Genomic DNA, 18,618 nt, shown 5'->3' with positions numbered 1-18,618 from the left:
ACATATTCTTATTATTCTACATATATGTCGCACTGTTGTTATTCTTTTTTCAAGTTACTTGTCCAGTCGGGCAAGTAAAATTATCTCTCACTTGCCCATACAAAACATTCACTTGTCGCGGACAAGGGAACTAATGTGAGCCTGTTACCTGTCTAAGGTCGGTAGGGTGTACGCCTGTGACAGTACCTCCCCCCCTTTCTCCTAAGGGGGTCAGCGTACTACTAGCCTCCCTTCTTCCCCCACTGGGTGAAGAACAGGCACTCCATCCATCACTAGAAGCACCTCCTGCTGGGCGGGCTGGGCAGAGCAGCCCTGCCCCTTAGGCCGGGTATACCGGAGTTATTCGCAGCATAGCTCTAACCGGACCTAGTGCTACCAGACGTTGCAACCCCCCAGTTCAGGGCGGTTCCGTCTGATGTATCCTCATGCTGGTTCCCACCTTGGATAACCCATGACCTCCTTAGGTGGACCTCCACCTCGCGGTTAACTCCTTCAGTCCGCACTTCTTCCCATGAGCTCTCTTCCCTATCGGTGAGACCATGTTGGTATCTCCACTAGATCTCCTCCCTGCGGTAGGAAGTGGTCTCTGTAGCGCATCCCCCACTTGAGGAAGTAGCGCTTGCCCAGTGGCCTTACGGTACCGGGCGGCTTCTCGCTGTTAGAGAAACAAGGCCGCCGCCTGTGAGGCCGAAGGTAGGGGCCTTCCCACCTTTCAAGAAAGCTCTGGGACCCCCTACCTACCCACTGGTAGGTTACAATTTCGCGGTAGCGCTCACGGCTGACACGCCCAGGCCAGTCACCGTCGCTTCGCTAGAGATTGTGACAGGGCACAGTGTTTGGCGTTTTCCATAGGAACCCCATCTGTCGGTTCGACACAACGTCGAGAGACCGACAGAAAGGGAACGTCTCGGTTACGTTTGTAACCTCGGTTCCCTGATGGAACATTGTGTCCTCTTGCCACAACACGTGCTGTCCCATCTGCAGCAGTCGTGAGAGGTCTCAGGCTCCTCAGAACTAAGGTGAATGAATGAGGCACGCCGTCTCCCTTTTATACCCGGATATCCGGGGGCGGAGTCGGCATGCAAATTTCATTCGCCAATTTTCATTGGCTTTCTAAGAAGTCGGAAGCGATTGGTTCTCGGGGACTAACCCCATCTGTCGGTTCGACACAACGTCGTTTTCCTGTCATCTTATTTTCCTTATTTTTTTCTTGGCCTTTGATTTTTGTTCTTTATATTATTGTACATGCGGTGCTGTTACCTTTTTTTGAAATATTAATAAAAATCATTAGAGCCAGTGAGGGAGAGGACGCGTCACCTCATGGAGAAGCATATGAGCGTTTTAAACGTGATTAATCTCCTGATAATGTAGATCAAGTATATGAAAATAATCCATATGAACCAATGCAGGATAAGAAAAACGAATGTCATTCCTTTGGGCAAAAGCAGAAGGGTAGCCTTCTGGTCAAAGTCAGAGCTCATGTTTGCAGAAGGGAGCGCAAAATAATCTCTGGGGAATTCAAAAGTTTTTTGAGGGAAAGACAAATATTCTTGGGGAAACACAAAAGTTTTGCAAAGGAACGCAATGTTGGGGAGAGCAAAATATTTAAAATATTTTCACTCCCTTTCCTATTTTTCCACCACCTGTATGTCCCTGTAGTGGCTCAGTGTCGCATCTGTTTTGACAATGTGAGATAACATCGGACATAAAGACTTGCTTATCAAAATTATACTAGCCTAATTGTAAAGTTAAGCCAGTGTCTTGCTGCGACATCTCTGTACATGTGTCACGGTTCAGCAAGGAAAACAAGGAGAGGATCTACATGCCGTAAAATATTTAATCAAAAAGACACATAAGGGTAGCGCAATGGTCCGAGAAACATGAGGGAGCACATACAACAACGATTCACAACAGACAACTGAACACCATGGCTATATATGCACAGATGAAGGGACAAACAGGTAATGAGACACAGGTGAGACCAATACACGATAATGAGACAAAGCATGATGGAAACTGAAGTCCTTACAAAAACACAGGCAGTATACACAGTAGCATAGCGCCCTCAGGTGGCAAAATGAGGTGCCAGCAACAGGGCGTGACAGCATGTCTTCATTGAAAACTGTGTGGTGCGCTTGAGCATGCATTCATTTTTCAGATAAAAATTACATTTTAGTTTTATGAAACTTGTACAAATAATGGACAAATGTGTTTTGTTTTAGCATGATAATTTGACAAAGAAAAGTTAGTTGTCTAGTTTTAATTAAAAACCAGGGGACCCCCCCAAGTTCACTATTTTAGACCTTATGAGAGGTCCCTTAAGGCTTATGAGGGGTCCGGGACCGCCCCAGTCCCCCCTCAATTCGAACCCTGCTCATAACGACAAACTGACGTCTTATAAAGCGATTTGATTGCTCTGTCCCAAAAACGTGATGTTATTTGCAAGGTTATAATCTGCAATCCACAGCAGTCATTTTGCGCACTGGTCGCTATCCAAAACGCGTCTTGTGCCTTTGAAAGCAACTGCAGGAAGGGTACACCACGTGAACGGTTGTCTCAGGTGAGGGAAACTGTGTTGTTTTTATTACAGCATTCATTACCTGTGTACGATTGAAACGGCTAAATTTATGAAAAACAGGAGATGAACAGCTGTACGTGTGTTCACCACTTGCTTGTGCGTGTGTTCACTACTCTCTGGATGGGTTAAATGCAGAGGTCACATTTCGGGTATGGGTCACCATACTTGACAAATACTTAACTTCATATAGGCAAAATCGACTTGTAAATGATTAACTAACAATCTGGTCATCATAAAGTTCTTTATTTGAAGCACAATTCTAGAAGAAAGGTTGGTGAAAAAGTGACAACCAACACTTTTTCTTACTAAGAAAGTGTTGGTGCTTAAAGTGCTTCACTGAACTGAAATTTAAACTTAAAACATCTCAAGATAAATGGACCAGGGCTTGACATAACCTGGGAGGTTGATGGCTCCTTGTCAGAGCATTGCTTATGATTTTCGGACGGATCAGGCTAGGGCTGAAACGATTCCTCGAGTAACTCGAGTTATTCGAATACAAAAAATCATCGAGGCAATTTTTGTTGCCTCGAAGCCTCGTTTAATCCATTTAACTACAGTACACACGGAGCACTGCGTTTCCCCACGGACCGTTATTACTGACGCACAGCCCGCTAAACTCTATTCATGTTACAGGGCTCTCAAGTCCCACGCATTCACCGTGAGACACACGCATTTTAGTCTGTTCACACGCTCACACGTGTTTCTCATGCTGATAAATAACTGATAGTTTATAGGGCTGTGACGGTTGCCGTAACAACCGCACCACCGCGATGGTAAAGTGCCATGACGGTGGTGAACTGCCACCGGCGGTAGTGCACGTCACTCTGACAAATATAGGTGTAATAAATATGAGAGTTGCGATAACGATTGCTAGTTGTAGCCTTTCAGTTGTGGATGGTTTTATTTAAAAGATTTTAAATTAACAGAAATTATTGACATACGTTTCCGTTGGTGCGTTCGAGCGCGGGCCTGCACGGCAAAACCCAGGTTATTCTGCGGGTTTTGCAATGGATCTTATTGTGAAATGAACAGATACGTAAAATCAAAACTGGCTATGACCCGCTTGCTTAGTGTCGGAGCGCGCGCAGGTTTTGCCGCGGTTGCGGAGAGACATCTCTTCATTTGCGCTCCTGTGCACATCTTCTGAACGCGCATTTAGTGCAGCTGTACACATTTTAATCTGGACAATGTCAACAAGTAAGTTTCACATCAACGAGTCGGAAAAAGTAAAGTTTTTATGGCAATCTGAATAGGAAAGCCAATGTAGGTTTAAACAGTTTGTTTCAAATGGAATTGTTAAGGACTGTAAGGGTTAATACGCCACTGACTGAAGTTACTGCAACAAGAGCTTTTTTATTTAGTATTTAGCTTTCTTATATCATTTAAGTTTTCATTATTTACTGATGTTTATTTAAATGTTTTATATGCTGTAGTGTGCCGTTTCACTGATGGATTTGCGCGTTAAACATTGACGGATGTTTCATCCTCATTTATTTCAGATATCATATTTCAATTATTTAACAATTTCAAGTATTTAAATAAGGTCTATATTTCTCTTCCACTCGTCATGTGGTTGCTACACGCAAATATAATAATATAAATATTATTTATATAAATAATATATATTTCTCAACCACCGCACCACCGCGGTCGATTTGTCTATTACCACCGCGGTGGTAAAAAACTGCCACCGTCACAGCCCTATAAATAGCTTATTGAAATGGTGAACTGATATTTTAGTCTATTTTACGAGTGAAACTTGTTTTCCGGCTGCATTGAGTCCATCAAACTAGATGCGGACTAGTGGACACCGAATCCTGTTAAAACACATTTCATCTGTCTGGTCTGCGTGTCTGAGTGAATGAACTGCACAGTTTAACGTGCTACACGCGTGATGCTCATGAATTTGTCTGCGTCTGCGCTGAATGAGGACATGAACTTCACCTCCAGAGTTGCGCTGAGAGTTTATTTCACAAACATGTTATTGTTTGAGTGAAGAAACAGACATACTAAAAAATAAGCGTCTTCTGACAACCTGCCAAAATAAAAGTCATAGGCTATTGTTTGAAATTATTATTTCCATTTTTATTCATGTTTCTTATTTATATATTTGTATTATATTGCATTTTGAATTTAATATGGCAATGGAATGTACTAAATGGGTTTAGTTTTCACAGATATTAATGTATGCTATTTCAGCAATAAAAACTAATTGTTCTAAAAAGGAAACAAATGAGTTGTTTTACTCATTTTAAGAGACCTGTCTTATTTTCTCTTGTATATTTAGTATTGCTTTTTAATAAAGAAAACGTACTTATTATCCGAATACCCGATTAATCGATGGAAAATCTGTAGAATACTCGGATTAGTAAAAGAATCGATAGCTGCAGCCCCTAGATACAGGCCCTTAACTTAACATCATTATTCACAAACAAAAGTTGTCAATTGTTCTTTTTCATCTTCTCTATCATCCGCGGCTACATCCACCTCTGTTTAACTGACGGGCCTATTAGGGCGCTTAGGCCCCGTTTATTTGTCTGTCGATTTTAACTGACATGGTCATAAAAAATTCCGTCATAATCCTATTATTACCCGTGACTATATGATGTCAAGGTGGCTTTACGTGGGTAATTAGTATGTTCGTGACGTCATCCACGCTGTACCTTGCTGTGCTTGGTCTATATAAATAACTGTACAAAAACGTTTAGAATAATACAAAAGTAAGGAAAATGGGTGCAGGGCACACTTAAAGAACGAGAGCTCTGCTGGTTATCACTACACACAAGGAAACACTAGCAAAACATTAGCGGACACCAACTACATAAAGCAGATTGAAGCAAGTTTTACGTTTGGTTTATCATGTGCATAGTGTCTGGACTTTTTTGAATCATTCCTTGTAATGTTTTTTGCGATCGCGGGACCAGCTCGCATGAGCAGTGGACGGCTCGCATGAAGAGCAGACACGGGGATAACTCCCGGTGCTGCAAGACGGGGAGCTCTGTCATCTCACGAAAACATTGGTATGAAAAAGACGTTGCATGGTGTAGCTTAACAGGACTGGCCGGGAAATGTGTATTGATACTCCTTATTCTTGGATTGTTTTATGGTTGGTTTACTTTGATAGGTGAACTGTCTTTCCGCCGTCCCAACGCGACATCCGACGGGTTTTCCCCCGGATTGCATATCACATATGTCTCTCTAGTCATAAATGGGTTACCCATCACTCTGGTTTTATTCGATTTTTGAGTTTCGCATCAGAAACGAGTGATGGAAGAAACGCAAATTTCGAAATTAAAAAACCCTTAATTCGCAAAAAAAAGTTTTTACGCTCGCTTTGAGGTGGTTTTTCATTTGTGAAAAAGGTTGTTAATGCGAATAATGTGAGATGGAAACGCATTTGCTGAATAAATTCCTCCAAAAAGTCACGTAACTGCACTATGAGACGGCGTAACCTGACTAACCAGAGTAATGATCTTGTGACACAGCATCAGAAATGTTGTGATGGTCATTCTTAAATGCCTGAGCAAAGTCGTCAAATATTTATGTAATTGCCTCTTAGAACTATCACGACTGTGTTTCCCGAACAGCAGGCATCCACAAAAGCAGCGCATTTATTGTGTTTCATAATCGTCTGCTTGCGCAAGTATTATTCTATATGAAAATCATTATATTCAGTGGCTTCTCTTACTTTTCTTACTGATATTTAGTGGCAGTTTATTAGGAAGTGACGGTTGACTATTTGGATGGAAACGGTGCTTATTCGAAAATGTTTTATGCGATATTCCAATTTTGCTAAATTCGCAACTTTGGATGGAAACCCCGGCTAATGACAGGTGAAAACACGCACGTCCCTTCGCGAGCTTATCACGCTCTAATGAAGGGAAACGAGGAGTTACAAATTGCCCTTATTGTAATCCGTCAAAATGACGGGCAAACGGCCTTCAGATTTTAACGTCACTGGTAAAAGAAATCTGTCAGAGAATTTTCGGTTTCGGCGACCAGTATTGCCAGATAGAGTTGAAGGTTTCCAGCCCAAAAACGGTGCAAAACCCGTCCAAACGCACACAAAACCGCCCAAAATAATTGATTAATATTTGGTTAAATTTGATCAATATTTAGCTATTTTAAATGCCACAATTAATGTACCATGCTATGGCTAGCGACATACACCAGCAGCAACAGAACCACAGTAACAAAATGACAACATAAGACGTTCACATCTATGGCCCATGGCCCCGTCCTCACACCACACACAATGCACTTTTACAGTGTAAATATCATTCACATACCCAATTCGGTAATAACGAGTTCAACAATGTGTATTGAAATTACATTTTATACTTCAAATATTATTATTTTAACTATTATTATTACTACATTTTACTCATTATAAACAGGTGTGTAAGTAAGAGCGAGACAGACTGACAGAGGGAGATCTTAAGCCTACCTTTAAATGCAGAACAGTAACAGGGTGTCGGTTGTAACTTGACAGGATGTTGAAGAACACAGCTGAGCGCAACTTTTCAGAATCACTTCGACATATTGACTGTTTATATTTCCCGCTGAGTGCTGGCTGCTGCTGCTTTTTTGGCGGTTGCAAAACTGTCTTTGGCGGTGGCAAACTATCATTCGTGATTGGCTAGCCCGCGGCTGCCTGCGACCTTGTCAGTGGGCGTGTTTAGTAACATCACGATTACTAATTGGATGGAGTACACGCACACTTGTGTTTTGTTAAATAATAAGCCTATACAATGTACATGTTTCAAACCCGCCAAACAGATCCCAAATCCGCCCAAATTTTGTTCACCCGCCCAAGCCAATTATTACCCGCACAATCAAATTCAAAACCGCCCAATCTGGCAACACTGAACGCAACCTCTCGTACACACACGTACAGGAATATCTGGACCACGGCCAATCAGAGTGGGGGTCCGCCCTTTACTATCTCTTATTGGTTTAGATTGGGCCTAATGTGTGTCTGTTGTTGAATCACAGGGAGACTTTTAGAGTCGCAGAGACTTTTTTTTTCTCCCTCGAACGGCTGGTTGCACCGGTGCGACCTCATATTTTTTTTTTAGTCGCACCATTGAGAAATACGGTGGCACGTGCGACCAAATTGGTCGCACTCTAGAGCCCTGGTTCTGCTTTCAGTACTAGAGAAGCACGCAAGAATGCTTATGTTTGTGCCTGGCTCCATGCTTTCTAAGAAGTCGGAAGCGATTGGTTCTCGGGGACTAACCCCATCTGTCGGTTCGACACAACGTCGTTTTCCTGTCATCTTATTTTCCTTATTTTTTTTCTTGGCCTTTGATTTTTGTTCTTTATATTATTGTACATGCGGTGCTGTTACCTTTTTTTGAAATATTAATAAAAATCATTAGAGCCAGTGAGGGAGAGGACGCGTCACCTCATGGAGAAGCTTATGAGCGTTTTAAACGTGATTAATCTCCTGATAATGTAGATCAAGTATATGAAAATAATCCATATGAACCAATGCAGGATAAGAAAAACGAATGTCATTCCTTTGGGCAAAAGCAGAAGGGTAGCCTTCTGGTCAAAGTCAGAGCTCATGTTTGCAGAAGGGAGCGCAAAATAATCTCTGGGGAATACAAAAGTTTTTTGAGGGAAAGACAAATATTCTTGGGGAAACACAAAAGTTTTGCAAAGGAACGCAATGTTGGGGAGAGCAAAATATTTAAAATATTTTCACTCCCTTTCCTATTTTTCCACCACCTGTATGTCCCTGTAGTGGCTCAGTGTCGCATCTGTTTTGACAATGTGAGATAACATCGGACATAAAGACTTGCTTATCAAAATTATACTAGCCTAATTGTAAAGTTAAGCCAGTGTCTTGCTGCGACATCTCTGTACATGTGTCACGGTTCAGCAAGGAAAACAAGGAGAGGATCCACATGCCGTAAAATATTTAATCAAAAAGACACATAAGGGTAGCGCAATGGTCCGAGAAACATGAGGGAGCACATACAACAACGATTCACAACAGACAACTGAACACAAGGGCTATATATGCACAGATGAAGGGACAAACAGGTAATGAGACACAGGTGAGACCAATACACGATAATGAGACAAAGCATGATGGAAACTGAAGTCCTTACAAAAACACAGGCAGTATACACAGTAGCATAGCGCCCTCAGGTGGCAAAATGAGGTGCCAGCAACAGGGCGTGACAGCATGTCTTCATTGAAAACTGTGTGGTGCGCTTGAGCATGCATTCATTTTTCAGATAAAAATTACATTTTAGTTTTATGAAACTTGTACAAATAATGGACAAATGTGTTTTGTTTTAGCATGATAATTTGACAAAGAAAAGTTAGTTGTCTAGTTTTAATTAAAAACCAGGGGACCCCCCCAAGTTCACTATTTTAGACCTTATGAGAGGTCCCTTAAGGCTTATGAGGGGTCCGGGACCGCCCCAGACCCCCCTCAATTCGAACCCTGCTCATAACGACAAACTGACGTCTTATAAAGCGATTTGATTGCTCTGTCCCAAAAACGTGATGTTATTTGCAAGGTTATAATCTGCAATCCACAGCAGTCATTTTGCGCACTGGTCGCTATCCAAAACGCGTCTTGTGCCTTTGAAAGCAACTGCAGGAAGGGTACACCACGTGAACGGTTGTCTCAGGTGAGGGAAACTGTGTTGTTTTTATTACAGCATTCATTACCTGTGTACGATTGAAACGGCTAAATTTATGAAAAACAGGAGATGAACAGCTGTACGTGTGTTCACCACTTGCTTGTGCGTGTGTTCACTACTCTCTGGATGGGTTAAATGCAGAGGTCACATTTCGGGTATGGGTCACCATACTTGACAAATACTTAACTTCATATAGGCAAAATCGACTTGTAAATGATTAACTAACAATCTGGTCATCATAAAGTTCTTTATTTGAAGCACAATTCTAGAAGAAAGGTTGGTGAAAAAGTGACAACCAACACTTTTTCTTACTAAGAAAGTGTTGGTGCTTAAAGTGCTTCACTGAACTGAAATTTAAACTTAAAACATCTCAAGATAAATGGACCAGGGCTTGACATAACCTGGGAGGTTGATGGCTCCTTGTCAGAGCATTGCTTATGATTTTCGGACGGATCAGGCTAGGGCTGAAACGATTCCTCGAGTAACTCGAGTTATTCGAATACAAAAAATCATCGAGGCAATTTTTGTTGCCTCGAAGCCTCGTTTAATCCATTTAACTACAGTACACACGGAGCACTGCGTTTCCCCACGGACCGTTATTACTGACGCACAGCCCGCTAAACTCTATTCATGTTACAGTCTCATGCATTCACCGTGAGACACACGCATTTTAGTATGTTCACACGCTCACACGTGTTTCTCATGCTGATAAATAACTGATAGCTTATAGGGCTGTGACGGTTGCCGTAACAACCGCACCACCGCGATGGTAAAGTGCCATGACGGTGGTGAACTGCCACCGGCGGTAGTGCACGTCACTCTGACAAATATAGGTGTAATAAATATGAGAGTTGCGATAACGATTGCTAGTTGTAGCCTTTCAGTTGTGGATGGTTTTATTTAAAAGATTTTAAATTAACAGAAATTATTGGCATACGTTTCCGTTGGTGCGTTCGAGCGCGGGCCTGCACGGCAAAACCCAGGTTATTCTGCGGGTTCTGCAATGGATCTTGTTGTGAAATGAACAGATACGTAAAATCAAAACTGGCTATGACCCGCTTGCTTAGTGTCGGAGCGCGCGCAGGTTTTGCCGCGGTTGCGGAGAGACATCTCTTCATTTGCGCTCCTGTGCACATCTTCTGAACGCGCATTTAGTGCAGCTGTACACATTTTAATCTGGACAATGTCAACAAGTAAGTTTCACATCAACGAGTCGGAAAAAGTAAAGTTTTTATGGCAATCTGAATAGGAAAGCCAATGTAGGTTTAAACAGTTTGTTTCAAATGGAATTGTTAAGGACTGTAAGGGTTAATACGCCACTGACTGAAGTTACTGCAACAAGAGCTTTTTTATTTAGTATTTAGCTTTCTTATATCATTTAAGTTTTCATTATTTACTGATGTTTATTTAAATGTTTTATATGCTGTAGTGTGCCGTTTCACTGATGGATTTGCGCGTTAAACATTGACGGATGTTTCATTCTCATTTATTTCAGATATCATATTTCAATTATTTAACAATTTCAAGTATTTAAATAAGATCTATATTTCTCTTCCACTCGTCATGTGGTTGCTACACGCAAATATAATAATATAAATATTATTTATATAAATAATATATATTTCTCAACCACCGCACCACCGCGGTCGATTTGTCTATTACCACCGCGGTGGTAAAAAACTGCCACCGTCACAGCCCTATAAATAGCTTATTGAAATGGTGAACTGATATTTTAGTCTATTTTACGAGTGAAACTTGTTTTCCGGCTGCATTGACTCCATCAAACTAGATGCGGACTAGTGGACACCGAATCCTGTTAAAACACATTTCATCTGTCTGGTCTGCGTGTCTGAGTGAATGAACTGCACAGTTTAACGTGCTACACGCGTGATGCTCATGAATTTGTCTGCGTCTGCGCTGAATGAGGACATGAACTTCACCTCCAGAGTTGCGCTGAGAGTTTATTTCACAAACATGTTATTGTTTGAGTGAAGAAACAGACATACTAAAAAAATAAGCGTCTTCTGACAACCTGCCAAAATAAAAGTCATAGGCTATTGTTTGAAATTATTATTTCCATTTTTATTCATGTTTCTTATTTATATATTTGTATTATATTGCATTTTGAATTTAATATGGCAATGGAATGTACTAAATGGGTTTAGTTTTCACAGATATTAATGTATGCTATTTCAGCAATAAAAACTAATTGTTCTAAAAAGGAAACAAATGAGTTGTTTTACTCATTTTAAGAGACCTGTCTTATTTTCTCTTGTATATTTAGTATTGCTTTTTAATAAAGAAAACGTACTTATTATCCGAATACCCGATTAATCGATGGAAAATCTGTAGAATACTCGATTAGTAAAAGAATCGATAGCTGCAGCCCTAGATCAGGCCTTAACTTAACATTATTCACAAAAAAGTTGTCAATCGTTCTTTTCATCTTCTCTCATCATCCGCGGCTACATCCACTCTGTTTAACTGACGGGCCTATAGGGCCTATAGGCCCGTTTTATTGTCCGTCATTTTAACTGACATGGTCATAAAAAATCCGTCATAATCTATTATTACCCGTCACTATGGTGCAAGGTGGCTTTACGTGGTAATTAGTATGTTCGTGACGTCATCACGCTGTACTTGCTGTGCTTGAGTCTATAAAAATACTGTACAAAACGTTTGAATAATACAAAAGTAAGGAAAATGGTGCAGGGCACACTTAAAGAACGAGAGCTCTGCTGTTATCACTACACAAGGAAACTAGCAAACATTACGGACAACAACTAATAAGCAGTGAAGCAAGTTTTACGTTGTTTATCATGTGCATAGTGTCTGGACTTTTGATCATCCCTTGTATGTTTTGCGATCGCGGACCAGCTCGCATGAGCAGTGGACCGGCTCGCATGAGCAGCAGACCGGGGATAACTCCCGGTGCTGCAGACGGGGAGCTCTGTCATCTCACGAAAACATTGTATGAAAAAACGTTGCATGGTGTAGCTTACACAGGACTGGCGGGAAATGTGTATTGATACTCCTTCATTCTTGATGTTATGTGGTTTACTTTGATAGGTGAACTGTCTTTCCCGCGTCCCAACGCGACATCCGACGGGTTTTCCCGGATTGCATCACATATGTCTCTAGTCAGTAAGTGGGTTACCATCACTCTGGTTTTATTCGCATTTTGAAGTTTCGCATCAGAAACGAGTGATGGAAACGCCAAATTTCGAATTAAAAACCCTTAATTCGCAAAAAAGTTTTTACGCTCGCTTGAGGTGGTTTTTCATTTGTGAAAAAGGGTTAATGCGAATAATGGGAGATGGAAACGCATTTGCTGAATAAATTCCTCCAAAAAGTCACGTAACTGCACTATGAGACGGCGTAACCTGACTAACCAGAGTAATGATCTTGTGACACAGCATCAGAAATGTTGTGATGGTCATTCTTAAATGCCTGAGCAAAGTCGTCAAATATTTATGTAATTGCCTCTTAGAACTATCACGACTGTGTTTCCCGAACAGCAGGCATCCACAAAAGCAGCGCATTTATTGTGTTTCATAATCGTCTGCTTGCGCAAGTATTATTCTATATGAAAATCATTATATTCAGTGGCTTCTCTTACTTTTCTTACTGATATTTAGTGGCAGTTTATTAGGAAGTGACGGTTGACTATTTGGATGGAAACGGTGCTTATTCGAAAATGTTTTATGCGATATTCCAATTTTGCTAAATTCGCAACTTTGGATGGAAACCCCGGCTAATGACAGGTGAAAACACGCACGTCCCTTCGCGAGCTTATCACGCTCTAATGAAGGGAAACGAGGAGTTACAAATTGCCCTTATTGTAATCCGTCAAAATGACGGGCAAACGGCCTTCAGATTTTAACGTCACTGGTAAAAGAAATCTGTCAGAGAATTTTCGGTTTCGGCGACCAGTATTGCCAGATAGAGTTGAAGGTTTCCAGCCCAAAAACGGTGCAAAACCCGTCCAAACGCACACAAAACCGCCCAAAATAATTGATTAATATTTGGTTAAATTTGATCAATATTTAGCTATTTTAAATGCCACAATTAATGTACCATGCTATGGCTAGCGACATACACCAGCAGCAACAGAACCACAGTAACAAAATGACAACATAAGACGTTCACATCTATGGCCCATGGCCCCGTCCTCACACCACACACAATGCACTTTTACAGTGTAAATATCATTCACATACCCAATTCGGTAATAACGAGTTCAACAATGTGTATTGAAATTACATTTTATACTTCAAATATTATTATTTTAACTATTATTATTACTACATTTTACTCATTATAAACAGGTGTGTAAGTAAGAGCGAGACAGACTGACAGAGGGAGATCTTAAGCCTACCTTTAAATGCAGAACAGTAACAGGGTGTCGGTTGTAACTTGACAGGATGTTGAAGAACACAGCTGAGCGCAACTTTTCAGAATCACTTCGACATATTGACTGTTTATATTTCCCGCTGAGTGCTGGCTGCTGCTGCTTTTTTGGCGGTTGCAAAACTGTCTTTGGCGGTGGCAAACTATCATTCGTGATTGGCTAGCCCGCGGCTGCCTGCGACCTTGTCAGTGGGCGTGTTTAGTAACATCACGATTACTAATTGGATGGAGTACACGCACACTTGTGTTTTGTTAAATAATAAGCCTATACAATGTACATGTTTCAAACCCGCCAAACAGATCCCAAATCCGCCCAAATTTTGTTCACCCGCCCAAGCCAATTATTACCCGCACAATCAAATTCAAAACCGCCCAATCTGGCAACACTGAACGCAACCTCTCGTACACACACGTACAGGAATATCTGGACCACGGCCAATCAGAGTGGGGGTCCGCCCTTTACTATCTCTTATTGGTTTAGATTGGGCCTAATGTGTGTCTGTTGTTGAATCACAGGGAGACTTTTAGAGTCGCAGAGACTTTTTTTTTCTCCCTCGAACGGCTGGTTGCACCGGTGCGACCTCATATTTTTTTTTTAGTCGCACCATTGAGAAATACGGTGGCACGTGCGACCAAATTGGTCGCACTCTAGAGCCCTGGTTCTGCTTTCAGTACTAGAGAAGCACGCAAGAATGCTTATGTTTGTGCCTGGCTCCATGCTGCGTGTCTACCAAAACTCCATTACTAAACGAATGATCTCTTTAGACTTCACGAATGCGCACAGCCTGCTATTAACAAGTCAATAACAGAAAATTGCTATTTACAATTTTTTTTACAATTTTTTTTTTGTCTTACCTACTGTTAGTAGCCTTCTCCGTCGTAGCTGACTGTGCTGTATACAATCCAACTTATATGTTCCATCTAGTGATGCACCGATATCAAAAATTCAGGATGGACTTGGCCGAAAACGACTTAAAAAACCTTTTTGAAATAGTTTTTATTTAATTGTATTAATTAAACACACTAAAACCACAAAAATGAAAGAACATATTTTAAAAGAATACAAAATGTCATTGCAAGAGTCATTGCAACACAATCAAATATAACTTTTTTTTACCAATCATCTAAACATTGTAGTTGTAGAATTTTTCTAGAATTAGTATATGCATAACAGTAGTCAAGTTATAGGCAAACTCATCAGCTCTTGCTAATACAAGAAGTTTATATATGGTGCACAATCATTTTAATGAAAACAACACGCAGAACACAGAGGGGCACAGTGAGTCTGTTCCTGTAGCATCGCGATGATAAGGCTTCAAAATTCCTGCGATGCCACTCTAAACGGTAGTATCGTAGTGACGTAACTAATGTTGCATATGCGCATTAACGTTCATTTGAACACTCATCTGTCTTTTTGCGGTGTTTCTCTCCTAAATGAGTCCGTGTTTTGAACGACTCTGATGAGATAATGATTCATGAGTCATTCATCAAGACACTTGCTTCGTTCTTGAATGAATCAGCTGTTTTTAACAAGTTGGTTGAATGATTCACTGATAAAAAAAATTGCCGCCACCTACTGGCCATTTTAGTCACATTTAAAGTAAGCCTAACATTTTCCTTTATAAGCATTGCTATAAATATAATTTGTAGCAGATTGATTGAATTAGTTCCAATGTAAAAAAAAAAATCTTTAGTAGTCACTACAGTAAACGTAGCTAAAATTACTAGACACTGGTGTTTTTAAATCTTACCTCAGTAAATATTATTACAGCATTTGCTAAAACTTTTCCAATTACTACAGTTAATACTACAAATATTGTAGTGTGCCGTTTAATGTAGTTCACTAAATACAACACGTTTCATTTAGATATATGTATTAAGGAATTTTGGTTTATTTTGTAGATTTTAATTATGAACATGACACATCATCGCAATACTACTTGGTATCGTGAAATTTCATAAGGCATAGTATCGTAAGATATGTTTATGGTACCGTGACAACCTGACAGTCCACGTGATCTAGATCATCACTTACTGACAGATCGTTCCACTGATCATTCACATGTGGTGGCGTTTAAAGTTCGGCTTTAAAACGTGCATGAGTCAATGCACGTGATCTTCAACAATAAAGAAACCTGAAGCCGGTCATGCGCAGTCGCGCATCACACAGAGCTTGCATGTCATTTTCAAGACAGTTCATTCATATTATTGTAAGCATGGGAGAAAGAGTGCAATGAATGCTGAATCAAACTTCAACAACACGCCACATGTAGTACACTTACTTTTTTGTCGTCTTTGTCCACAATTTGCACGAAGAAGGCCCAGAAGAAGAGGTGCTGGTGGGTTAACCTCTTTATACTTGTTTTCTTTAAGCTTTTTTTCACTTCACGGCAGGTGTTTTGCAAACGACTTGCGTATTACACAGACCCGAGGTTATTTGATTAAGACCCGACCTGGACCCGGCTGACTATTTAAAAGCATTTAAAAAGACCTCCCCTTTAAATTGTGCTTGATTTGCAAAGCAATCTTCAAAAAAATAATACAAATTTGTGTTCAGGGATGTTGTTAAGAATAAACCTCGCAACTCGTTTACGAAGATTAAGGACAATTTAATCCCCAATGACATGACAGTTTTCAAGTCTGTCCTTCACAGCTTCTAAGAAATAGAATATTCCCATCATTATACTGTATAATACAGAGAATAGAGACATAATAGATATGCTGAGAATGTTTTCCTATGTTCTAACTGTCTGTGACTGTATTTCAAGTTACTACGCTAAACTGCGGCAACAGGAGATGGAGAGAGAGAGAGAGCTGGCGGAGAAGTATCGTGACCGTGCTCGAGAGAGACGTGATGGCGTTAATAAAGACTATGAGGAGACTGAGCTCATCAGCACCACAGCAAATTACAGAGCTGTGGGACCCACAGCAGAAGCGTGAGTTTTCTTTGCCCTCTTTTTTATATGCAATCCAGTCATGATGACATCAGTATCTTTTTACAGAACCACTTCTGTAATGGAAGAATACCGTAATACAATAATCTGTGCTGAATCCGTATTCCCACAAAAAAATTTCACTATGTGTTTTGCTGTCTGCATTTAATGTTGTGAAAACAGTGTGAAAACTGCACAATGAAAAAAATAAAATCTTTATTGAGTTCTAGGTTTGTAAATGGTACATTGGTTTGATGGTATATCGTTAACACGTATGATTATTATTGTTAATATTGTTAACGGGAATTATTATTATTACACTGCTTCACTTCTCGTTAAACTCATTAAAATAAAAATTAGGTTGAACTTAAAGACATTATAACAGAAATTTATTACAACAGAATGAACGTTTAATTATTTATAATGATAATCTTAATATTATAATTAATAATAATAAAACCATGTATTTAAACAGTTTTTATGCAATCGTTTACTAATGGAATATCATTTTGTCCATGTTTTCATGTAGGTAATCTCTTGTGCTCCAAAAAATTAGTTGTTACATTTTCGTTTGATTTCATTAATTAATATTTTTAATTAAGAAATTTGTTCATTTGATTGATTAGATATTATCATTTTTAATAATTATATAAAAAAACATTTTGTCTAAATAGGAGATGTACAGCTTTATTTATTTATTTTTTCAAAATGGAGACTCATGCTTACATAAGAATGGTGTTAAGTTTGTTATAATAAAGCATTTGTTAAACCAAAAAACTCTGATAACTGATATTTCTTTAATATAAAACATTTTAAACTGTGATATTTTCTGAGACCATTATAACCATATTTAATTGTAATCTTATTCTTAAAGAATTGATTCATTAATTGACCAAAATTGTCATTATTTTTTGTCATTATAATTGACTTTTTGGTCTTTTCTGTTATTAATGGGTCTCTAACAAACTTTAAAAGAAATCACTCACTGCAGTTTTGTTGATTCATTTCTAAAAAAAAGTGTTTCATCAACTGAAATATAAAGAAAATAAAGGTGTAATGTAGTTAGAATAAATTATTCAGCACTTTGTCAAAGTACATTAAAATTATTTAAAATAAACCTGTGAAGTGCACAGTGCAGTTTCTGAATCGGATCCAAATGAGTTTTGTTCCTGACCATTCCCATCCCTTAAAAATCCTAAAAATAAGATGCTCAGGGCTCACAGAACAAACCAATTTAAAAATGAAGTATTAATACCATCGTCTATGTCTGTTTGTATTTTGATCTAGGGACAAATCGGCAGCGGAGAAGAGGCGTCAGTTGATCCAGGAGTCTAAGTTCTTGGGTGGTGATATGGAACACACTCACTTGGTCAAGGGCTTGGATTTTGCCCTGCTGCAAAAGGTACGACAGTGTGGTACAATACATAACACCATAACCCAACAACATGGCTTTGTTTATTAACTGTTATATTTTTAGGTCCGAGCTGAAATCACTAGTAAGGAGAGAGAAGAGGAAGATATTATTGAAAAAGTGCAGAAGGAAGTCAAGTATGTTCAGAATTTCCTTAGTTGATTCAGCATGTTTCAGACATTCTGTAATGTTGTTGTGTTTGACAGGAAAGACGAAGATCCCGAGCAGAAGATTGAGTTTAAGACTCGCCTAGGTGAGTTATGCATAAAAGTGACTCATCATAATAGAGCCGTGATAAGATGGCAAGTAAATATGGGCAATTTGCACAATTCTGTGTTTCCAAAACAGTTATTTCTTGGCTGTTATTTAACCAAATGGATAGTCTTGCCCCAAACTAACTAAGGGTGCTCCAATCAGGATTTTGGGGTCGATCGCTGATTACCGTTCGTTAGAACCAGTATTGGCCGATTCCGATCACAGGATCTATATGAAGTCTTCTATGTATCATATCCACACTTTTTTTGCAGTGTAGCCATGTTCATTTATTTTTCAGCGGTTTTATGCTTTTGTTTGGTCATAAAGTTCAGCAATTTAGGTGTTAAAAATGGTCAGTTGCGGATATGA

At 39.7% G+C, this 18,618-nt stretch overlaps 1 protein-coding gene across 1 annotated transcript in view; it reads left to right on the top strand.

The window, feature by feature from the left end:
• Positions 1-18,618, top strand: part of ik (IK cytokine) — a 66,633-nt gene that overhangs the window by 21,313 nt on the left and 26,702 nt on the right. The window contains exons 5-8 of the mRNA XM_057359558.1: positions 16,419-16,586; positions 17,871-17,985; positions 18,061-18,131; positions 18,201-18,247. Coding sequence (XP_057215541.1) covers positions 16,419-16,586; positions 17,871-17,985; positions 18,061-18,131; positions 18,201-18,247 — 401 coding nt within the window. The remainder of the gene's footprint in view (positions 1-16,418; positions 16,587-17,870; positions 17,986-18,060; positions 18,132-18,200; positions 18,248-18,618) is intronic.

Source organism: Triplophysa rosa, linkage group LG19, assembly GCF_024868665.1.
Source record: "Triplophysa rosa linkage group LG19, Trosa_1v2, whole genome shotgun sequence".
NCBI classification, from domain to species: domain Eukaryota; kingdom Metazoa; phylum Chordata; class Actinopteri; order Cypriniformes; family Nemacheilidae; genus Triplophysa; species Triplophysa rosa.
This window is presented reverse-complemented; position numbering and strand designations above follow the sequence as displayed.